The sequence below is a fragment of the Salminus brasiliensis genome, chromosome 5 (assembly GCF_030463535.1).
Source record: "Salminus brasiliensis chromosome 5, fSalBra1.hap2, whole genome shotgun sequence".
NCBI lineage: Eukaryota > Metazoa > Chordata > Actinopteri > Characiformes > Bryconidae > Salminus > Salminus brasiliensis.
Genome location: NC_132882.1, coordinates 19,888,806 through 19,913,060, shown reverse-complemented (window position 1 = coordinate 19,913,060; position 24,255 = coordinate 19,888,806). Strand labels below are relative to the sequence as shown.

At 40.1% G+C, this 24,255-nt stretch overlaps 1 protein-coding gene across 3 annotated transcripts; it reads left to right on the top strand.

The window, feature by feature from the left end:
• The first annotated feature begins 1,539 nt into the window (after positions 1-1,539).
• Positions 1,540-22,555, top strand: LOC140556169 (mitogen-activated protein kinase kinase kinase 5). Of its 3 annotated transcripts, none has more exons than XM_072679772.1 (28): positions 1,540-2,015; positions 2,112-2,251; positions 3,481-3,668; positions 4,205-4,373; positions 4,756-4,862; positions 5,090-5,260; positions 6,346-6,458; positions 6,793-6,952; positions 7,374-7,524; positions 8,793-8,897; positions 10,070-10,119; positions 11,056-11,073; positions 11,445-11,529; positions 12,602-12,735; positions 13,593-13,720; positions 14,034-14,170; positions 14,272-14,377; positions 15,568-15,725; positions 15,851-16,052; positions 16,195-16,351; positions 16,461-16,626; positions 16,729-16,911; positions 17,271-17,376; positions 17,465-17,705; positions 18,320-18,438; positions 19,480-19,568; positions 19,690-19,766; positions 20,580-22,555. In XM_072679772.1, the coding sequence occupies exons 1-28, from the start codon at positions 1,685-1,687 to the stop codon at positions 20,674-20,676; spliced, it is 3,888 nt and encodes a 1,295-aa protein (XP_072535873.1). In that variant the 5' UTR covers positions 1,540-1,684; the 3' UTR covers positions 20,677-22,555. The 3 variants fall into 3 exon arrangements, with proteins under 3 accessions (XP_072535873.1, XP_072535872.1, XP_072535871.1); XM_072679771.1 differs by having other exon boundaries at positions 10,978-11,073; positions 16,198-16,351; XM_072679770.1 differs by having other exon boundaries at positions 10,978-11,073.
• The last annotated feature ends 1,700 nt before the right edge of the window (positions 22,556-24,255 follow it).

Genomic DNA, 24,255 nt, shown 5'->3' with positions numbered 1-24,255 from the left:
TGTGGTGTAAGGCCTGCGTGCAGCTGCTCGGCCATAGGAATGCCATGAAGCTCCTGGTGGACAGTTGTGGTGCTGAAGTTAATGCCTGAAGAGGTTTGGAACTCAGCAGTCATTAAGTCAGCAGAGCATTGGTGACTTGTGTCCCCTATGTTCCTCAGCACTCTGTGACCCCAACCCCATAACGTTATGTGGCCTGTCGCTTTATGGTCTGAGTTGCTGTGATTCCTAAATGCTTCTGCATTTCAATAATACCACTCACAGTTGATCATGGAATATCTGAGAGAGAAGATGTGTCACCCAACTGGCTGATTGTATCTGTATCTTTCTATTACAGTACCATGCTATAATTCAATGAACTCAATGTTCAATTCAATGATTTTATACACCCGTGCCAACAGGGCTGAATTCAGTGATGAAGAGGTGTGTCCCAGTAATTTTGTCCATATAGTGTATGTTTGTTGACTACTTGTTTTAAGCTCAGTAAGATAAAACATATAGATCTGATGATAATCTTCTGGCATGGATTTTTATTATTACAGTCATAGCCAAAAATATTGCACCATTGTCACAATCACAAATGCTTTAGTATTTAAATGTTCATTTCTTTTGTTTGCATTGAAACAACATAGAAAAGCTCAGGAAAACAGATTGGTATCTGTTATTATTTCACACTGAACTCAGAAACACAGAAATGAACAGGACTGGAATATTGTCACATTTTCTAAATTGCAAGAAAAGATTTTTAATTATGTAATGTTTCATGATAACATCAAACTGTGATACAATAATAATAATAATAATAACAATACAAAAATGTGTGTTTTTATTTTTAAGCTGCAGAAGAAATGAGAGAAATAAAAAGTAATCTTGCTTAAAATAATAAAGAAATGTAATCTTTAACTTTACACATGTTTTGTAAATCAGTTCATCATGTTCTTGCTATTACCTGTTTACAGTAGCAGATATTTGGACCAGCAGTATCCAGACTTTATCATGCATTTCTATTGGTCCAATCATCATGAATATTTGACACAATGTAAAGAACAACTGTTAGATTCACATTATGTCGAAAAGTAACAATAAAATGCAAAAATATGGAGATTTCTTGGAGCAAGGTTTTGCGTAACACTGACGATGTGCTCTTAAACAGATCAGTAGCCAAAGTAGCCTCTAATGTTGGGACCTCGGTATTCTCAGCCCGGAGAACAAGCCTTTTTAGGCCACCATGGGATGTTTGAGCAACGGTGTGAGACAGTTTTACAATCGATATTCATAACAATTTTCAAACAAACAGAGATTATATATATGTGTGTGTCTGTGTGTCTGTGTGTGTGTGTGTGTGCGCGCGTGTCGGTGTGTTTCCGTCAGAACGCTACAGAAAGCCGTTGCGGCGGTCAGGGTGGGCGTGGCCATGGTGCAGCCAATAGGCTTCAGAGCACGCGCCCACTTCTCTCACCTGGGAAATTCCTGAAGGCGAGTTTCGCCACAGTTTGACAGAAGCCGCAGGGCGGTCTGCTCTCTCCCTTCTCTCACCACAAACACAAAAGAAAGAGGAGGAGAAGGAGGAGCTTCTCTCCACTACACTCTCCACAGAGAGAGGCTAGTTCCTCCGCACTCTCCGCAGAGGAAGTTTCTCCACGTTTTTTTCCACAGAGAAAGTTTCTGACCAGTGACTCTGAACGCGATGTACACGACGGAGCGCAGGCGCATGAGCCTGCACGAAGTCAAGCGGAAAGACCCTGTCCGAGTTTCGGCTGGATGTTTATGGCAGGACCCTCTGGCTATCGAGTTGAGCTCTACGAGTAAAACCTCGGTTTCGCCCCGCAGCCGGAGCCGAGCCCTGTCGGTGGTGTATATCGCCGTGGAGGACTCGTCATTGGCCCAAACGGAGGAGAACCTGTCCCTGCGCTGCCTGAGGGAAGCCTGCGCAGACTCGCACGCGCTCCTGCACACACTCCCCTTTGCCTGCATAGCACTGGGCACCACGGACACACTGGATGATTTCTACAACGCAGGCAAGTGCAAACATGCTGGGAGCTTCCCATCTGTCCCTGTTAAGGCCTTCTCTGGACTGTAGGTCCGCTAAAAGTCTCTTCACTTGTGTGTTCCAGATGTTGCAGTTGTTGAAATGAGTGACTCTTTTCGGCAGCCTTCACTCTTCTATCACCTCGGCGTGAGAGAGAGTTTCAGCATGACCAATAACATAATACTGTACTGCAACAAGCAAGAGAACGACCTTCAAGTGCTTAAGGTGGGTGGTTTGAAACTTTCTTGGTGCCGTGCTGAACTGACATGGATAAGAACAGTTTTTTAAAAAGAGTTTCAGCACCTTCTTAGTGTGTGTGTGTGTGTGTGTGTGTGTACTTTCACAGATATGAGACTGGATTCTGGATTTCTTTTCTAAGTCCACTCAGTAAATATCTCTAGGTAGTGTGAATAGACTAGCGTCCTGAGAAACTTTTGAGCGCAGACACTGCAAAATACAAAGTCAGTATGATTAGATTGCAAAAGAGGAACAATACCCAACAGCTAGATACACACAATGCACTACACCCAAATATCATATGAATAAAAACAATCACAAGGCTTTAATAACTGCAGAATCAGGGCTGAGTGTAGCACTCCTGAAACAGATGGGTTTCCAGCCAGTGCTTAAACTGAGCTGAGCTGAGCTGGGGAGGTTTAAATACAGGGGAGGTTCATCCCACCACTTTTGCACCAGGACGAAAAAAAAAACCCTGGATGCTTGTCTTACGTTCATCTTGAAGGATTGTGTGTCAAGCCAAGACATATTGAAGCTCAAAGGGCTCTACGTACATTTTGTTACTGTCATGCCAAAACCTTGTATCTCCAAAACAGCAATTTTACAAAGGAAGTTTACAGTTGACATAATGTAAAGAACAACTGCCAGATTCACATTATGTCAAAAAGTAAACAATTAAAAAAATGGAGATACAGAATTTTTTCTAACATGGCAATATGAGGATTTCTGGGCCGTTTGTGGGCCAGCATCAGTGTTATGACTGATGCAGTTAGCTACAGGAAGCCAGTGAAGAAAATGCAGTAAAGGACTGGTATTGCAAAACGTAGGAAGTCATAAGACATGCTGCTCGGTTCTGGATCAGTTGCAAGGGCCTGACGGCACACATAGGAGAGACTTGCAGTTGTCAAACCTTGACAGGGGCTTGAACAGGCACTTGAGCACCCTTCTTATAGAGAAAGGGTTAAATTCTCCATATTTTGCAGAGGGGAATGATAACTGGTCATCCACAACTATGCCAAGGCTTTGTGCTTCTGAAGCTGTAGTGACCAGGAAGTTTATGTGGGGAAATGGCTTGATCAAGCTCAGTCTTGTTGAGGTTGAGCTTCAGGTGACTCACTGACTGTAATTCATGAGATCATGCTAAGCTTCGAGTAGAAACCTTTTTTTCCACACAATTCAATAGAAATTGATTGATTTAATCAACCATGTTCCAACAGGAGCAGTGTGGGAGCTATACCTTCATCCCATACATGGTGTCTCCTCAAGGAAAGGTGTTTGCTTGTGATGCAAATCTTATGCGGGGGATCAAGGAGCTTTTGCAGCCAAGCTTTACCATCGAACCCCTGCTGACCCCTTTAGTGGACCGCTTGGTAAAGCTATTGGAGAGCGTGCATATCCACGCAAGGTTAGTAGTTGTCTATGTGCATTCCTCTTTCATTCGTCGGGTGACTGACACAAAACAATCTGATTCCTGATCTGTGGATGGGAGAATGCTTCCTGGCCCACTTCTTTCCATCCACTGTTCATTCGTTTTTGAACAATGCCCCCAACTAAGACTTTTCAGAGTCAAATAAACCTCAAAATAAAGTGAAACTAAAGGGTAAAAAATTTGACCATACAGCTCAACATTAGTTTGCACGTAAATGGAAGCGCTTATGTTACTATTTGAGAATGTTCCATATGTTCCATATGTGGTTGGTGTGGCACAACAGATAACACCACTACCTGCCAGTGAGCTACCACACCATGTGGGAGACTGGGGTTCGAGTCCTGATCTGGGTGACTATGCTGCGCTACACCAATAAGAGTCCTTGGGCAAGACTCCTAACACTACATTGGCCCACCTCTGTATTACCAGTAACATTGTAAGTCGCTTTGGATATGAGTGTCAGCTAAATGCCATAAATGTAAATGAATTGAAAGACTGGGCTTTTTTTGCAGCGAGTACTTCCATGAGTCTATCCGACGGGACATCCGCATGGCACGGGAGCGTTTCAGTGGGCAGGCCCTGAGCCAAGAGCTTGGACGTATCCAGAAGCGTCTGGACACTGTAGAGCTCCTCAGCGCGGACGTTGTCATGAGCCTTCTGCTGTCGTACCGTGACATCCAGGTGAGAGTGTAAAATATGGCCAAACAGGACGTGGGACCGCTACACTGCTAATTTAATTGCCTCTTGCTAGCAGACACTTTCCTAGTAATAAATCAGTTGAGACTCTCGCCACGCTGACATGTCATGTTATGATGTAATAAATGTGCATTGTGTACATATCCTCACTGTGAGTTAGACATACACTTACTTGTGCCTGCACTGGTGCTGTTTTTGTTGGGTTTGTTGCTATGATTGAGAAAAAAACAACAACCTGATTTATGAACTCATGCAGAATTATATTAAATTCTGTTATCTTGTTATCAAGTGGTAAACATATCAGTGTCTACGTCCTTCGCTTGTAGAACATGTAAATAATGAAATGTAATTTAATCCCTCACCGCAGGACTACGAGTCTATAATTAATCTGGTGGAAACCCTGAATAACCTGCCAATGTGCATGGTGGCAGCACAGCCAAACATCAAATTTCAGTACATATTTGCTCTGAACAGGTAACCTTTTTCTATTGACTGATTCATTGAAGTTACAGTTGTAGCTAGGACTGTGGACTGTTTTTTAACTGGCAATGGGCAGTGTGTTCTGGAGCTTCATAGTGTTTTGTAGGTTTACAGTGTAGTTCATCTTTGTAGATTTTTATACATTCTGATTAAAATGTGGTTATTATAAACACTGTAAACATGTGATCCTGCATCCTGTTTACTGTGACTAATCTTTCCAGGAGAAATTGCCCTGGAGACCGTGCCAAAGCCTTATCAGTCATTCTGCCCTTAGTCGAGTCAGGAGAACAGGTGGCATCAGATGTGTACTGCCTCTGTGGACGCATTTACAAGGACATGTTTATGAGTTCTGGCTTCTTGGACATACACAGCCGTGACCAGGCCTGCTACTGGTGAGATACCACACTCTTGTGCTCACTGTCCCTGGTCTCTCTTCTCAAAAGGGAAATGCAGAAATCAAGTAGAATCGTACAAAATCTTTCATAAGGCTCAAACAAACAACATATCTATTGTGTACAAAAAAAAGGATATAATTGCTTTCAGAACGATCCCCTTGTTTCTCCAACATGTTAAGTTTACATGATAGGAATGAAATCCCAATGATATTTATGTATTAGCTTATTATGGATCATGAGATATTGACAAAATGTAAACATTTACATTTACATTTATGGCATTTAGCTGACACTCTTATTCAAAACGACTTCCAGGGTTACTCATGTAACCCTGAAAACGATAAACAATAGCTTATCGTTTCAAATAATGAGAAAAATGTTAGAAAGACAAATAGGGATACAAGGTTTAGTTCCCACAGAGATCATGTGTTTTACCTAACAGAGCCATGCAGGCATTCTCTTCTTCCCCTGGCCCATTGTTTGTAAGTCTGTAGAGTGACTTCTTGTTTTGCCTGCACCCTTGTCACCCAGTATGTTTTCTTCAAGACAGTCTCTTAGTACTGTTACAGAAGGTGACCTGGGATCCTCTAGAATGGCCTGGGCAATGTATGAGTTCTTTTTGGAAAGGAACTACGCTAGCAAACTAGAGTTTTCTGCTGGTGCTCATGATCAGGGACTGGCTGTATTTTCTCCTTTTATAGAAATAATGTAAATGAGTACATTAAAGACAAGGTGACTCTGCTGTAAAAGATAAAAGCACTGTAAAACCACAAATGGGCTCATGATTACAGAATAAATGCACTGCCATAATGACTTCTGCATAATGAGGACTTGAGTTGGTTGTCAGATAGTAGATAAGTATCATTGAGTTCTGTCTGTTAATGTGAGGTGAAAAAGGGTGGCTGAGGGAGTCCAGTTGATTGATGTTTTATATGTTCTGTTGGTAGAGAAGCTACCAGTGACAGACTGTAGTAGTAGAAGTCAGTAACGTTTCTATTGAACGTCTTGAAAGAAAGTTTCTTTTTGACACAAAGATGCAAACTGGAATCACGTCTTGTTTATATTAATGTATTTTGTCCCAGGTATGGTAAAGCCTTTGAGATGGAGCCTGCTCTTCACTCAGGCATCAACATTGTTGTCATCCTCATGGCTGCCGGCCATGAATTTGATACCTCTATTGAGCTGCGCAAGATCGGTATGTTTGTGTAATTCTTACCCTACACGTCAATTCCCTGCCCTATATATTCAAGGAAACGACACCAGTTTTGGTTGAATTGTTATTGTTCCCCTTTATCTGCGCATGTTGTGAAGTTATATTGTCAGCCTTATACACTCATGCCCTACTCTTGCATCACGTAGCTCTCAGCAGATTTTCTTGTTCAGTTAATACAGGGGTGATACAGTGAGTGAGTGAGTGAGTAGTGTTTAAGTTCTCAGGTTAACTAATGCTGTAATTAAACTGGCTTGTGTGATTTCGGTATTAGCTAACCTCACTGTTTTTGTTGTCTTTGTTTTGTCCATGGAGTCAGGCGTCACTCTAAGTAGTCTGCTTGGCCGGAAAGGCAGCTTGGAGAAGATGCAAGACTACTGGGATGTTGGCTTCTACCTCGGGGCTGGGATTCTGGCCAATGAGCACAAGAAGGTCATAGAGGCCTCTGAGAAACTCTACCGACTCAATGCCCCAATGTGGTGAGTGTTCCAGTTTACATGATGGCCCTTATTCATCACCGTTATGTAGATACCAGCCCATGTTCCAAGGAAGACTAAGTTTGACATATTGTGTGCTAGAACTGTTTATCAATGTATTTATACAACTCAGCCGAAGGGCAAAATCTCATGAGCTAATAAACATACATCTTCCACATTCTTTTTACTTCAGAACCTACAATTTTTGCTTAAATATTCAAACTAAATGATCTTCAGTTTTACTGATGTTAATGATTTTGATGACAAAAAAACAAAAAAACTAAAGCATGTTTTAAAAAAAAACTGCTCAGATTTCCTCACACTTAGACCACCTGAAATCGTACAGGAAACCCTTCATCTATTTAAGACTTATTTAGTTTTGCTTTACTTGGCCTTGATTTCTTCAGTGTGGGCATTGTTTTAGGTATCTGGGTTCGGTCATGGAGACGTATATCCTGTACAAGCAGTTTGCCAAACCACCAGAAGTAAGGCACCCCAAGCAGGACATGGTGGACTTTTGGATGGAGCTAATGGTTCAAGCATGCAAGCCTACTGTGTCCACCGCCCACTGCCCTGTAAGTGAGTGTAAAGATGAGAATCTACAGATGAGAAGCTACAGCATTACCATAGAGCACTGGTCAGCAACCTGTATCGTGTGGATTTACACTTTGTGTATTTTCATTTCTACCTATTTTTTGTGTACTACTTAGACTTTTTCTTTAGCTCAGTCAGTTTAGACAGGTGTGGTCACTCCTCTGTGCATGGCACTGCTGTACTGTTTTAACATTTGACTCTTGTTTGACAGCACAAATGAATAATAATTAATAAAATAATAGTGAAAAACATTGTATTTTGGCACATGTACCAAGAACATATTTTTCTCAACCCTGGTACTGGAGACACCCTGCCCTGAACATGTATTGATTACCCTTTGAGACACCTGAGTCAACTAACCGGTTAATTAAGTCTTTTCAAAGTTGCAGTGGGTGTGTTAAGGCAGGGAAACCACTAAAATGTGCAGGACAGGGAGCCTCTAGGACTGGGCCTAAGAGTAAGAATAGGAAAACGGGTCTTTTTTGTCTCTTTTGGAAGCAATCTTAGAAGTAAAAGCGCTTGTATCCCTGACAAATGTATGACCAGATGATCAGAAAACATCCACCTGAATGATTTGCTGCTCTTTAGCTAATGCAATGTTATGAAAGTCTAATCTTTGGTATAGATTTGATATATAGCAAACAACCTATGTGTGAAAACTGCTTTAAGCTACGTTCACACGGCAGATAAAAGTGACCTGAATTTGATCTTTTTCATAAATGACCCACATTTGTTACTTGCATGGCAGTGTGAACAACAAAAAACACACTGACATTTTTTACAATATGACATTTTTGATTCAAATTTGAACTACTTTATATGCAGTACTGAAATCCAGTTCAACCACGTTCAATTCATTCTTACTCTACAAAAATGCTGCTTTTTCACTTAGTTTAAGACCTTTTTCAGTATGCTGCTTACATACGTCTCATTCAGTATGTATCTCTGTTCTCTTAGAGCTTTGTGTCTTTGCTAGAATTCTTCATGGCAGGTAAAAGAAAGAAATGGAGATTCGGTTCTCTGTTTGATCATCTTCCCCAGTTAAACATAGAAACCTCCTTTTTTGTCTTATAGTTTTGGGTTTTAGCTACTCTTGCCCTAATCAGTGTTTTTACTACCAGGTGTTATTTGATTGAATTTGACAGAAAGATCAACAAAAAAGATCAACAAAAAGGAGGGTTGGTGAGCACTGGAATTAGTGTGCATTGGAGTCAATAATAAGTAGCGTATCTACTATCTGTGATTCCAGGTCCTAATCTTGGAGCCTACTAAGGTATTCCAGCCCAGTATTGTAAGTGTGAATGAGGAGGATCAAAGCCGCACAGTGCAACTGAGACATGTTGCTCCATTGAAGGTACGCAACAGTGTTTCTGCTCTGCTCTTGTCTACTTTTGCTCTTAATACTATCTCCGATCTACACTGTTGTCTCATACACTGCCCACTGCCCCTGGGTTGTGGTTTCCAGCTAAATAACGCTGGTGATGTCACTGCTGGGCATTTCTTCAATGCATTGCTGAATTATTAATATGGCGCTTATCTATTAAACGATAGGGAGGATTGTCTGAGTCAATGTGTAATGCTTGTTCAGCTTGGGTTTGGTTTCACAGTTTCACAGCACTGTAATTTGATGCAACGGTGTGAAGTTTACACACTGTTGTGTACTGAAGCAGAACCAGCACTGTGGCTGAAGGTTGTTTTGCTGCAGTAGATTTGCATTGAGTTTCAGTAAGGTAGGACAAAGCTTCAGTGTTCACAGGCCAGCACACAATTCCAATTATCACAGTTTTGGTTGTAGAGGGATGTTGATCTTGTTTAACTTTGCTAAAACCATATCACTATGTAGACAGTATTTGTGCATGTGTATTAGTGGTGCATGATTCAGTCGGCCAAGATCAAGATGCTTAATTTATTTTTTGATTCTAAGTTGCAGTTGTTTATTACTTATAGCTCTTTTATTACATGCTTTTGTTTACTTCATTATTTTTGCTGTGACTTTGACTAATAGGACTGCAAATGTGCTAGTGTGTTTAATGTCTCCTTATTCATATCATCAAGTGTCAGGTTGAAAAGAAAAAGGCTAATAAAAGTCTATTTCATTGTGAAGAAATTAGAATTGTGATTGTATTTGCATTCATTGGTACACTGTTTGGTGATTTCCCTCCTTCTAGTGTTTTTTGTTTTTGTTTTTAAATTTCTATAATAACCTAAGCCCAAACCTGTCTAATAGGACATGAGTTAAAGGCTATCAACTTAAATTGAACAGTCTTCAACTTTGAGCTTAAGCTCTTTAGTTAACTGAGGAATCCTGCTTTGTGAAATACTCCCCTGGTTTTACCTTACCTTACCTCTATTTTTTATGAAAATGAAAATCCCTTTGATCCCGTTCCCTTTTTCCCCTTCTCCACCCACTTTACCTAGTTTTGATCTCTGACCATGGTTTTCACAAAAACCACAAAAAGCAAGACCCTTGGCAATTGTTTTTTCCGCCTCTAATGGTCATATTTTGTTTTGTCTTGACTCATGTAGAAAGGTCTCCATAAGTGGACTTTCCCTGCATCAGCGATTCGTGGAGTGAGGTATGAAGAATGCCACATCTCTCTCTCTCTCTTTCTTTCTCTCTCTCTCTCTCTCTCTCTCTCTCTCTCTCTCTCTCTCTCTCTCTCTCTCTCTCTCTCTCTCTCTCTCTCTGCCCAATAGAGATGACAGGATTATGCAGAAGTGTATGTCCAGATGCCTACTGTGTCTTTTCCTGATTCCATCGCCTTTTTCTCTGTTATTTTTACAACTTCCTCCTTTGCCTCCTTTGGGCATGGCTTCAGTCGTGACTGCTGCATTGGCTTCAGCAATTTTGGCTGCACGCCGAAGGCACAGTGTACTTTCCCCTTGTCTTCACTTCAGACCACTTCAGTGGGCGACTTGTTTTCCGAGCATATGTTAGCAAAATGAATCACTTACTGAATTTGGTGGCGTGTTGCCACAGATCAGATCTGATCAGCACATTCTGCAAAATAGGGCTGTTGGTTACTCTTCATTCATATCCAGCCTTATTTGTTTATTTATTTATTTATTTATTTATTATTGTCCTAGCACTTATATGTACAATGACATCATTGTCTTGACTTTTTAAATGACTGCTTACTGCATATGTTTGCTTCGGTGGAAATATTGTATAACTGTTATTTGGCCGGATACACTTCTCTCTCTCCCACATAAAAATAACACAAAACAACAGAGACGTATTGTGTAGTAATGTGAACAAACCTTATTGAACACTACGAGGATTTGTATAGATAGGTTTGGTTTATGCCTCTGGATGACACATATTCAGACAGACCTGGAAGTTTAGATTGCTTGTTGTATAATAGGTAGATAAGATAAGTATCAGCCTATGTTCTGTCTTTGTCTGCTGAATGTTGTGTAACAATCTCCATTAGCATTTCGAAATTTGATGAGCGGAGCTGCTTCCTATATGTCCTTTACAACTCTGATGATTTCCAGCTGTGCTTTCCCAGTGATCTGCACTGCAATGGGTGAGTGATGCACACTTGCCACACATTCAGCTGGCCAAATAGAAAAAGGTGTGGTGTGGAAATGTCTTGTTACGTGTATGCTATAACCGAGATAAAAAAGGGGGTTATTTTTTTATTTTTTTATTTTTTTTAAGCTAGCAGCTAGCTGCATTTGCTCTTCACTGACTGTTCAATCTGTTCAGATTTTAATTTAGATCTGTTTGTTTAGGATTTTAAATAATGATTATAAAAGAACTGTTGTACGTTTGACTCATGGCTGGTCTGTTGTTATGGTTATCTCCTTTATCTGTGTGTGGGCTTTTAAATACAAAATGAATACAAAATTTTCCATTCCACCCATCACTCATGTGAATGTAACACTGTTCCCTTAGATTCTGTGAGCTAGTGAGTTCTCTGATAGGTCAGAGTGAAGCTTCAGTGGATGACCCTGGCCCTGACAGTGGAGGGGTGTTAGAGGTAAGTGCACTGAGGACAGAGGTCATTAGGACAGAAACAGATTACATAATCCCATTTACATGATGTCATTGCTGAGAACTCAATACATTAACACTGACAAAATGATTGGGTAAGCCAGTGCTACGAACCCCATAACCAGTCGAGTCACCTCTAGAGACGTTACCTTTGAGATAGTAACACATTTACTTAATGAACACAGAGAATACTTACCTGAGATCCATCCTGTGGCCGTGGGTGGGGTGGCGCAGAGAGCAGGTGCCGTTCTAAACTCTGTTGGGAGGATCCACCGACTGGGGGATGGGAGGGTTTTAGTAGCGAAGGAGATGTAATGACGATGATGTTATACCATGGTGTATACAGTATACAGTACACAGTATACAGTACCGGGGCTTACTGTTCCAATGCCCTGGGGAGCTAGTTGTTGGAGGAACACCTGAACTCTCTGAACTATCTGTCTATAGTAGTGAGAGTGTCAGTGTGTGATTGTGATAGTGAGGTTTCAGTTTTGCAGCTGCACCTCTGTCCTAAGTTTCTGCTTGAGCCAGGATGTGTTGTAAATAGTGTATATACTTCTCCTTATCGTTGCACCTTACCTTTACAGTTGTTTCCAAATTAATGCTCGACTCACACTCTGAGTCCCTGTCTACTTCGCCTCACGTAAATCCATCTAACCATCTAACAATTGGTCAAACGGTTTCCACCCATTGAAGAAGGTTAAATCAAAGTTTAACCCCTGACTGTATCTCCATTACAATCTCTCAGTTTGTTTCCTGGGAATAAACATTTCTCGAGTTGTCAGCAATGCATAGAAGAATTAATTGGGGGTGTAAAGGGTTCAAAATATAGTTAGTTGAGGAATTATTATAGAATGCCGTAATGTGGCCATGTGTAAATCATTCCATCATATGTACTGTCACATTTGTTCTCCTTGGTTTTCTTCTCTGTCACTGTGTCCTAGATGAAAGCTCTTTTTGGGTTTCTCACTGAAGATATGTTTGAGGGTGATACCTTCCACCACTAAAACACAGATCTCTGGGGTCTAGTCTCTGATGTGTCTCTGTAATTCTTTCAGTACATATATGAAAAAGGGGAGAATGGAGAGAAGGTGGTGCTCGGGAGAGGCACTTACGGAGTTGTGTATGCTGGGAGAGACCCGAACAATCAAGTGCGCATTGCCATCAAGGAGATCCCAGAGAAGGACAGCACGTATGGACACCTTTTTGCTTTGATTCTCTGTCCATCTTTCCTATTCTTTGTGTTTCATTGTGTTTCATGTGTTTTAGAGTTGGCTTTTCCTATTTGATGCTGTAACATCCACAACAAAAACATAGCTTTGGATTTATGACCCTCTTCCAGTCAACTCATCCTGAACACACCAGAGCAGCCTTCCTGCAAGGTCTCTGCAAGGGATGTAGACTGTATAGACTTTATAGTCCATGTTTGTTGTAAACGCATGCTGCAACTGCTGCCTCGGCTGCATGTGAGCTGCCAAACTTCATCTTGGCCATAAATGATCAAAACAATAATTGTAATTTGAGATGTACAATTTAGGAGAATAACATACATCTAACTGATCTTTTGCAGTTTTATATTGTGAATATCTTGTAATATTAATGCATCTTCAAAGTAGCCAAAGTTACCAGGCATATCATTAGCTATTCAATAATTTTTTAATCTGAAAGCAGTCAGAGATCCAGAACTGTTGTTTGAAAAACACTGTTCTAATACACTACACTGAACCATGGCTGATTTAGTCTATGCTCACACAAGCTGATCTATGTTTTTTTTTCCAAAGATGTTTACTCTTTTCTGTTAAACTGGAAGAAGCATTCAGCTCACTGGATATATTTAGAGGTCCCAAGGGCATGAAAGTGTTCATCCTCTAGAGAGACTGTTTAGACATTTTCCACTCTGCATTTACTAGTCTCTCTACTTTAGGTTATTTCTGTCAACACAAATGGCTTAAGAACCTTAAAACATGCAACATAATTGCATCATTGATCATTTCACTCGAGTAGAATTACAGTACAAAGATTTTACAAGTTTCTGTCTTTGAATTGTAGGTACTCCCAGCCGCTTCATGAAGAGATAGCCTTACACAAGAGGCTGAAACACCGCAACATTGTCCAGTACCTGGGTTCGGTCAGCGAAGGTGGCTTCATCAAGATTTTCATGGAGGAAGTGCCTGGAGGTGTGCTGCAGTACTGCCCTACATCTTTGTCTAACTCTGCCCCATTTGTTCAACTGTACAAGCAGTGCCACTTGTATTTTCCACACAGTATGGTGTAGAAAACCTCTCATCATTCTCTTATTGTCTTCAGTCCTTTATGGCTGGAAGTGTGTATGTGGATGGATGTGTGATAGATAGCTTTTGGATGAATGCTCATTATCCACCTAGGCAACACCAGTAAAAGTTTGCCTGATAGAATAATGCCAATGCTTGTTCTTGTTATCTTAACTGTGCCAAAAGAACATTGAGCCACGTGGCTATATTCTTTCCACAGGAAGCCTGTCCTCACTCTTAAGGTCACAGTGGGGTCCTCTGAAGGATAATGAGCCCACTATTGTCTTCTACACCAAGCAGATCCTGGAAGGACTGAAATACCTCCATGATAATCAGATTGTTCACAGAGATATCAAGGTACGGCTCGATCATTTCATTCAGCTGTAGTACCTAGCCATAATAAATCTGAATAAACATTTTTGTTTTGTTTATTCTTATTGCTTTACATATCTCTCCAGGGTGACAATGTCCTGATTAACACATACAGTGGCGTACTCAAGATATCTGACTTTGGAACATCTAAAAGACTAGCAGGAATCAACCCTTGTACAGAGACGTTCACAGGTGAACTTTGTCCTAAAGTGACTTTATTAGCACTTCTCACGCTCACTGATTTTGTGTGTTTGTGTGTGATGGGTGTCAATAAAGCTGTTTTTTTCTCTTGGACAAATTTACTTGCATGCTCACGCCTCATTTGACATTAATCTGGTCTGTCTGTACATGCCAGGTTTGTGTAATTACAGTTAACAAATACAAGAGTGGGCAGTGGGCAGTGGTGGCTCAGTGGTTAGAGCACTGGGCTATTGATTACAGGGTTGTGGGTTCAACACCCGGGCTCTGCAAGCTGCCACTGTTGTGCCCATGAGCAAGGCCCTTAACACTCTCTGCTTCCTCTCTCCTCACACACACCACTCTCGGTGTGTGTGTTTGCTCACTGCCCCTAGTTCACTAGTGTGTGTGTGTGTGTGTGTGTGTGTGTGTGTTCACTACCCACTACAGATGGGTAAAATGTAAAGGACACATTTGCTGTACATAGTACAGTGACAAATATGTGCACCTTTGTCTCTTTCTTTCTGTTTCTGTTGGTTTCTTACTCTCTTTAGTATGGATGTTATTACCAGAATACCAAATCATTTTCAGTATCAGTATCAGTTTGTTTTTTATTTGGGGAAAAACAAACACAGTTTTTGGAATGAAGTCTTTTGTTATTTCACTTCTAGGTAGTTGGACATACCTTTATTCACCAAAAAATGACAAAATGTTACAGGAGGCTGTAACACGTTATATTCAGGAGATCCTAGGTTACTAAACTTACTAACCTAGTACTAACTAACTAACTAACTTACTTAATCTCTTCTTTTGAGATGTACATATTAACATAATTAGTTAATTCTAGTTTTGTTTGCTTGTAAAGATTATAAAAAATAGTTAACATCCCATTAATCTTGTTAGAAATTGATAATATGAGTGTTTTTAAGCTTATTATTTATTATATAAAAGTTATTTGTATGATGGTTGATGTTTGACAAGCATAATTATAATTAGTTTTTCCCTTATTATTAATTTTGGTATCTACTTATTAGTGTTATTTTCTGAGCCAAGTACCGTCCTCTTTTGGAATGGAGTTGGTACCGGAGTATTGTTTTTTATGACCTCCATATTCTTTAGTATGTTTCACTTTTTGAAAAAAGTGGGAGAATGCTACTTACACAGATCACACGTTTTAATGATTTTTATCACTGGTGTGTGTGAAGGTACTCTGCAGTACATGGCTCCAGAGATTATAGACCAGGGCCCACGGGGATACGGAAAGCCAGCTGATATCTGGTCTTTGGGCTGTACGATTATTGAGATGGCCACTGGGAAAACCCCCTTTCATGAGTTGGGAAGCCCACAGGCTGCAATGTTTAAGGTACTGCTCTTAAACAGGGCTATTCATGTCTAAATGCTGTTGCTTTCTGATAAACTGTAAAAACATTTACATTACACACATTAGCAATGTCTAATGACTAAGCCTATATTGTGAATATATTGCAGGTGGGCATGTTTAAGATCCACCCCAGTGTGCCAGAGTCCATGTCGGTGGAGGCCAAAACTTTCATAATGTGCTGCTTCGAGCCTAACCCAGACAAGAGGGCCACAGCCTCTGAGCTGCTGAAGAATGCCTTCCTTAAGGGCAGTCCCAGGAAAAGGACCAAGCTCATGCCAGACTCAGCTGGGTCTGAGACTATCTCATCTGGTAAACTAGCAGACCTTACTGATGCTACAACACAGATGGCTCTGTTATTTGTATATCTTAGCGTTTCTCACTAACTGTTAATATGAATCATTATATGCAAGTATAGAACTTATATAAACTAATTTGGTTTTGTTGCTCATAGTAGAGTACCAGAGGAGCATGTCTGTGCCAATAGTGGTGCAAGACATGGACAACACCAGGACTGACCTGTCCAGCTCCCTTGACCTGAGGAGAACCACGTCCCATGTCAGAGGAGGTGACATCTCAGAGAGCCCTCCCAGCAGCAACAGCTTTTTGGCGTGAGCTTCAGTGCTACTAAACCACCACACATCTTTTTTACACAGGCAGTAGAGAGTGGAATTGAAGTGATAGTGTCTGTGTGTTTGTGTTTGTGTATATGTCCACCAGTGTGCCAGAGGAGCCTCCGGCGGATACAGCGAGTTCTGCTGTGTCGGGAGAGAACCTAGGCCTTTTCTTGCTGAGGAAGGACAGTGAGAGGAGAGACACTCTGCACAGGGTCCTTACTGACCACATCAGCCTTGTAGTGGGCCACATGCAGGAGTCATTGCCGCAGGTATGTATACATCTGTATGTGTCGCTGTATTGTGCAGTATGGAATATGTTGCCTTGAAATTAGGTCTACTGCCTGAATGTTTTTAACTATTCCCTCCTGCAGACTGAAGAACCTTCTATTACCTCAGAGCACATCAAACAACTGATTGGCTGTCTTAGAGAGAATATCCGATCGCCAGACAAAAAACAGCTCACCAACAGACTCCTGAAACTGCGCTCCAGTCTGCATACTGACGCAGTGCCTCTCAGCAGCCTGCAGGCAGCGCTCTTCAGCTTCCAGGATGCTGTATGTGGTACAGTTTGTGCAATGAGCACTGTGGGGGAGATGTAAAAATGTGGCAAAGCAGAGCACAAAGCTCTTATCCCAATGCACACCCTGAAATCCCAACAGCTTTTCAGATGCTGACATTTTAACAGACAAAGAATTGTGGAAAACTATTTGGGTTGTTATATATGTTTTCTTCATAATCTTCAAGCTTTTTCAGCCAGAAAACATCATATTGGAGCCTGTAACTTACTATAAACATATTGTTGAAAAATAACTAATACAGTAATGCAGCTGTAGAAGGATAATATGCAATCAGCACCTGTATTTTGTTTATTTAATTGTGTCATAACGAGAGCTGTGCTGTGGTCTCTTTGTAGGTAAAGAAGGTGCTGCGACAGCGGCAGGTGAAGCCTCATTGGATGTTTGCTCTGGATAACCTTCTCAGACAGGCTGTGCATGATGCTATCAATGTGCTGCTGCCAGGTATACTCCATCCACAGTCACCATGCTCATACTGTCCACCATCTAGCCACTTTCCATCATCCTCACACCTCTCTGTTGTGTTTCTCAGAGCTAAAACTGCAGCTGCAGTCATCTTTTGAGATGGAGGAGGGATCTCCTGATTCAGAAAAACCCAGAAAGAGCACTCAGGAACCAGCTGGAGGGTCCCACCACACTGAGGGCAAGGACCTGTCCAAGCACCCAGAGAAGCAGGGAGTGGAGGCCACAAGTCCCAGTCTGTCCAATGGCCTCCTCAGCAGTTGCAGCCCACTCGTACAAGAATTTACCCAGTTATGCCAGGAGACCAGAAGGTACCCAGAGCAGAGCTCAGTGCTCATTGTTGGTCTGTGGGTAGAGTTTTTATTATCTACATTTATTATACCATCTGAAATTAAGGAGGGCTGCTCAAAGAATACATTTTGATTCGTCCTGCCCAAAAGTTATCCTAACCCCAGCCTCTCCCTCAGTGAGAGAGTATTATATGTGCTTTTTTTTATTTTTTTATTTATTAATAACATAATGTAATTTATTATTATATACACAATTGTAAATTACCTTCTTTATTTGTATTGTAATGTATTTGTCATTTGTTGCCTTTGTGGCACCACAAACATTGCCTTTTGGTTCCACAAGACAAAAAGTACCACCCAAAAGAATACTTCAGCTTTTGTCAAAGAAATCTTTACATGCCCTATTTTACAGTTCATTACTACAGGCTGTAATTGTCTATGTAATTATCTAGTATCTATGTTTTTGATGTATTAACCTTTAGAAAACAGGCACAAATGCACAATTAGCAGCTCATAGCTCATGTTTCCTTAGACAGTTATTCTCTCGGTTCTTTATAAATGGCCAGAAGGTGGCAGTGTCTGAATAAGGAAGTCCTGAATGAACCTTCAAGCCTTGCTTTATTTTTGTTTTACAGGTTGCTGACTCAGCTGAGCGAGAAGGAGAAAGAATACCAGGAGCTTCTGAGGAACTCCATGCAAAGTAAACAGGAGGAGATAGATGCCCTAAAGGTCAAGGCTGCATTAGAGAGCAATGGTAACATCATCTTTTTCTTGTCTCCTTGGCTGTGTGGCATATTCCTTTCCCAAAATCTTCATTCTTTCATTTAATGGCCACACTTTTGTTCAGACTATTTAAATTCTACATTCTACATGTTGATGTCTGATTTGTCTGTGTGTCAATGAAAGCTCTTGCCTGAGTCAGCTGAAGGGTGTGACAGAGGTGTGGTGCTATCACCCTCACTTGCTGATGCATGTCTACAATACTGACTTGTACAGCTGTGGGAAAAGTGTGGGGTTTTGCCATAATCATTAGACAGTCACACCTAGTCAAGATCCAAGCCAAACCCTTAGGGTTTGCGTTTTCTGCCATCGGTGATTAGAGTTGTTGAAACAGCCCTGTGTCACTGTTGGGTGTAACCCATGACTGTAGGATTATTTGCTTTGATTAGTATGGCGGAATGTCTAACAGTTTAGGAGGCAATCATATAACTACGAAGATTCTGCATTTTTGCTGTTGTACTACATCTTACATCCTGAAATCCATTCATGAAATGTTCACAAAAGAAGGGTTTAACTGAGGGCTCTGTCCAGCAAACGGTCTTGTAGGAGAATACTTTGCCTGCATTGCATTCAAAACATCACCTTTTCCTCCTGATCTGATCTGTAATGTCGCTCAGCTTGTCACCACTCTATTAAACAAATAATAAAAATACCACCAGATTCATCTTGCACAGTTGGCTAGCATTTTAGATTTTGACCTTCTGATTTGGTGGCTTGTTTACATTGCCATTTTGATTCCACTGCCATCTGATTTGATTCATCAGCTTTATTATATAAATGTATATTGAATATACCAGTGGTAAATGCTTATTCTATGGCATATCTTTTTGGACATTAATATTAGTATAGTAAAATAATCTGCTTGTTGATATGATGTTATAAAATAGATATGGTTTCTGTCTGTGTAAATCTGTCAATTCAAGTCAGCATCCTGTGATGCAGAACAGTGATAGACCCCACCTAGTCAAGAGAAGACCGTGTTAATGTGTTTTACTGTGTCATTATTACCCCATAGGTAATAAGCTTGTGTGCCAGAATGCTCAGACCCTGCCCATGGTGCGCTGGCTGAGAGCAGTACCAGTGGATGAGCACACCATAAGCACAGTAAGTGCAGATGTGTTGCATTACACTCAGCACTGACATGCTGTATATACAGAGGTTTTAACAGGGCTTATAGATCTCATCATTACTGTCTGAAGATGAAACCATGTATATTGTCCTGCAGCTTCTGGCTCATGGGTTCACCCTGGACAGCCTGCTGCACATGGCCTGCAAAGATGATCTGAGATACTGTGGCATCAAGTAAGCATGTGTTTACACTATCAGTCATATTTTCTAAGATAATTACTTTTTCCAAAATCAAGGGTATTCAAAAATAGTCTATCCTGCTTTTGTTGGAATAACTGTCTCTAGAGAAGGCTTTCTGCAAGCTTTTGGAGCATTGCTGTGAGGTTCTGATTGCATTTACTGACAAGAGCTTTAGTGAGGCCACCTCACCCCACCTCATCCCCAACTCTCCAGCTCATCCCAAATGAATTAGATTAAGCACCATCATTCCAGAAAACACAGTTCCATTGCTACACAGCTCAGTGCTGGGGGGCTTTATAACCATCTAGCCCATGCCTGGCATTAGGCATTGTTAAAATAGGTTCATGTTTATCTGCTCCAGAGAGTCCTATGCTATTGATAATACTTCTATACAGGTACTAGACAAGTTATAGTTCTTATATAATTCTTGCTCTAAAATCTGATTGACTGAGTGACATTCAAAGCCTTTAAAACATTGATAAACAGATGACTACACAGATCAGTTTCAATCTGTGATATGTCAAGTTTTTAAGAAAATAAAGTAATAATGGTATAATCTGTAACCATTAGTAGGCCAAACCCAAGCCATTTGTTTATGAATTACGTTACTTTGTGAAGAATTGTTCATTTTGATTACTAATAGGAAGTACATTTTTCTATTGATTGTGTTTGTTATTGTTGTATATATTTAACCATATTGTGTTTGATTGTTTTTTTTTTTTATAAAATATCACAGTCAAAAAAAACATTAAAGGAGTATAACCTCTGGCAAATCATGATGATAATAATCTTAAACTGTTCTCACAGAGGCGGGATGTTGTGTCGTTTATGGAGAACCATCTCCACACAGAGGACGTCTCACCTGAGCTCGGTGTCTGAGGAAAGTGAAGAAACCATATTGTAACAGCAGAAAAAAACATAGCTGATCATATGAGCTCAATGAGCTTACAATATTTGCGCCTTTTATCTGGCACAGTTATTTATTTCTTCCATTTCTTTTGAGACAGGTATTTATTTCTTCCATTTCTTTTGAGACAGTTATTTATTTCTTGTTGGGACAGCAGTTATTAAGATAAACTTATTGACTTCTGAAAAATATTCTCCTATTCATGTGAATTTTTAACCCAGCACAGTTTCAGTCATAATTTCACAAGTTCATTTTTATGTTAAACTTGTGTATACAGTCAATTCCAGCATTATTGGCAGGCATATATATTGATTCAGACCTTCCTCATAAATGTAAAATCCTTAGCATTTATATCATATACATTATAATATTCTTACACAAATGGTGTTTAATTTAAACAATAATATATTTTTTTACATAACATATGGGGCAATGTCATCAGCAACACTAAGGAAATTGTGGATCTGCACAGATTAGAAAAATTAAAAAATTGGTTAAAAGTTAAAATTAGGGTTGCAGCGGTATACCGTTGTTAGGTGAAAATGAATGGTTATCATACTATGTAAATGTTTCTTAGTACTGTTATTGGGGAAAATAATCAGCACATTAAATCATAATGAAAATAATCACTAACTGGAAACCAAATAGTTGTAGTGCAGTTTTTTTTTAACGAAAGGGAGACATTTTACATATGCTTTATACCTTCATTAATAAATTGTCTTTAACTACAGTAATATGTAACTATAGTTCAACCAAAAAATATCCCTTTATTCCTAAAAGTCACTGTATAATAAGAGGATGAATTGTGATACTGTGATGGTTTCTGAGACAGTTATCATACCATGAAAAACCCACACCATTGCAACCCTAGTTAATAACCCTAGATCCATTACACAAAGGATTGCCAGGAAGAGGACACATGAGAACACTAGTAAAGAGAGGCAAAGATAAAGCCAAAGATCAATTTCAGAACTACACAGTTTAGTTTAATCTTGTTTTTGTTTTGTTTTTTGAAGTTTCCAAATCCAGACACACACACACCCCTTCATGCTTAAAAGCTTTTTCAAACAGCTCCCGAAACAAAGCCTTTCCAAAGGAGCAAGCCGCAAAAATGCAGCAGCTGAACTTCATTGGAACTATAGATGGAATTGTGTGATGTGGTCAGATGTGTTTGGACATGCACACTATAGTCATGTGCCATGATAAAAAGGGACTGCATGGAAAAAAACACTATAAATATGGTGGATCATTTATGCTTTGGGTGTGTTTTGCTGCTAGTAGTTCCAGGGGCTCTTGTGAAACTCACTGACAATGAAAATAAGTCCTTTAAACACTAGGAGATCAGAAAGCTGAAACTTTGCTGTGGGTGGACCTTTCAGCTAGATATTGACCCCGAACACAATGCAATGACCCTCTCAGTGTCCAAATTTGAACTGAAAAGGAAAACATTTACTGAAGGGAGCAGTTCAGAAGACTCAAAAAAACAATTCTACATAGTGGTCCAAGAGCCCTCAAGTTAACAGACTTGCTCTAAATGCATTGCGTAACAAGTGCCATCTCCCCAAATAATGGAGATCTAGTTTTAGAACCTATACCTCCTCTCTCCTGCAAAACATTACCCAGTTTAATATTCTGATTTCAACTTTTCATAAAGGGCACCAATAACTCTGGAGCTGATCAAGTTTAGCAAACTGCCATGTTCTTATGTCCCCCAACAATCCCAGTCAACGAAAAACAAATTTACCCATCAACAACCATTTCAGCATGGTCTCGCCCCACTTGAGGTCCTACTTTTGCTGAACACACTCTTCTCTGTAATGAGTATGTGTAAATGTTTGTTCAATAACATGGTCATTAAAACATGCAATCTGTGTGATTCATCCTTTTGTTTTTACATGCCGCATAACCTGGTGTGAGGGTCACAAACCCCACCTGTGGTTTGGGGTACTGTTGGAACATGTGGCATTATTTGTTTGGAAGAGTGTGAGGAGCAGAAAAGCATTTATTAAAAAGAGCTATAGCATTAAAACCTCACGCAAAAAGCCATGTTAACTAATACCAGAGAGTCAAACCAAAGTAGTCAGCACCAAAGAAAGGAACAGAACAGAACCATGCTCTCCTGCTCAGAGACTGTATATACTTCACTAGTTGCTAGCTGGTTAATAATCCAAAATGTGTGTTCCTCTAATCTAGAAAACTAAAACTGAACACAGCAGAGTCCCACATGAGGTGAATATATAGGTACTCTTATCTTACCTGTTTAATACCCAGGTGGCTCAAATAATCAAATCTCGCTTTTAAGAACAGAGTTGAGGTGTGTTTAAAATTTGCTAGACATAAGCACACCCAACACGAGTTGCAATCTACTGTAAAACTAAACTAATATTGTTTTACTGGAATTATACTTAATAATCTTTTTATTTTAGGTATTTTACCAATAATTTAGGTTTTTAAGTGATTTCCTCTTGTGTTGGAGTGTGCTTTAGTTTGGGTACATTATCAGCAACACACTCCAACACAAGAGGACATAAAAAAAAACCTGACTTATTGGTAAAATACCTAAAAAAGATGTAAAACAACATTACAGAATGGGCAAGAAAAAACACACAGACTAAAAGGGTCCCAGCATAAGAGCCTAAACCCACAGCATATAACAAACTACTCCCTTAAGCCTACTTGGCTCCTGCCTTTAAAGAGTATGCTTTCCCCCCCAATTACTCTAGCCAGGACTCTCATTGGTCAGTGGTCATCGTGTCTGTGTGATTTAGGTGGCTAAGCAGGTACATGTCTGAAAGAGAAGCCTGAGGAATACATACACAAATGCCAAACCTATGTGGTTCATGTTAACAGGGGTAGCTATTGCATTTGTAGGGTATTGATTAGAACCCATTGGGTGCTCTGCCTCTCACTGCTGACTAAGTAACACTTCTGACACACCCATTGAACAAGAGAAAACACCTCAGATCCTGTTGCACATCGTTTTGCTCCATTTTGACGAAACATTTCATTCAAGCTGAAAACCGTAGCAAAGTGTTGCACAACAGTTTATGATAGAACTTTTTAGATTTTTTTTTTTCAGTTAAACTAAAATAGACATACATTTATGATACAACTTTAATATTGTGAAATGTAATATGTCCTCTTCATAGTTGCTGTTTTAGGTAACCCCCCCCCCCCCGATGTAAAGGTATTTTATCATCTTAAAATGTGCTTCACACTGAAATCTCTATCACAAACATGGTTCTTCATGGAACCAAACTGACACATTATACCTTTAGTACTGTGAGAAAAGCTTTAATTGAACTCTAACATTAACTGAAGTACATATGAAACATTACAATCCAAATAACCAAACAAGATACACCTGTCATCAGTGATACTTAATTCACAATATGTATGTCTTAATATGGCATTGTTCTCCTCCACAATATGATAGTGGTCTCCAAACCTTCCTGTAGGTCAACTCCCCATTCAGCCAGTGAAGGACATCTGATGGCAGTAATTAGCTAGATCAGAAAGGCTGATTACTAGGGTTGGGTCCAAAATCTGTGAGTAACTGTCCATGACCAAGGTTGT

What these genes read in the sequence shown, in the direction of transcription:
- LOC140556169 (XM_072679770.1), top strand. Translation starts at nt 1,685, where the DNA reads ATGTACACGACGGAGCGCAGGCGCATGAGCCTGCACGAAGTCAAGCGG. An exon ending in TGTCGTACCGTGACATCCAG is followed by an intron (nt 4,374 to 4,755) that starts GTGAGAGTGTAA and finishes CCCTCACCGCAG; the next exon opens with GACTACGAGTCTATAATTAA. An exon ending in ACAGTGGAGGGGTGTTAGAG is followed by an intron (nt 11,530 to 12,601) that starts GTAAGTGCACTG and finishes TAATTCTTTCAG; the next exon opens with TACATATATGAAAAAGGGGA.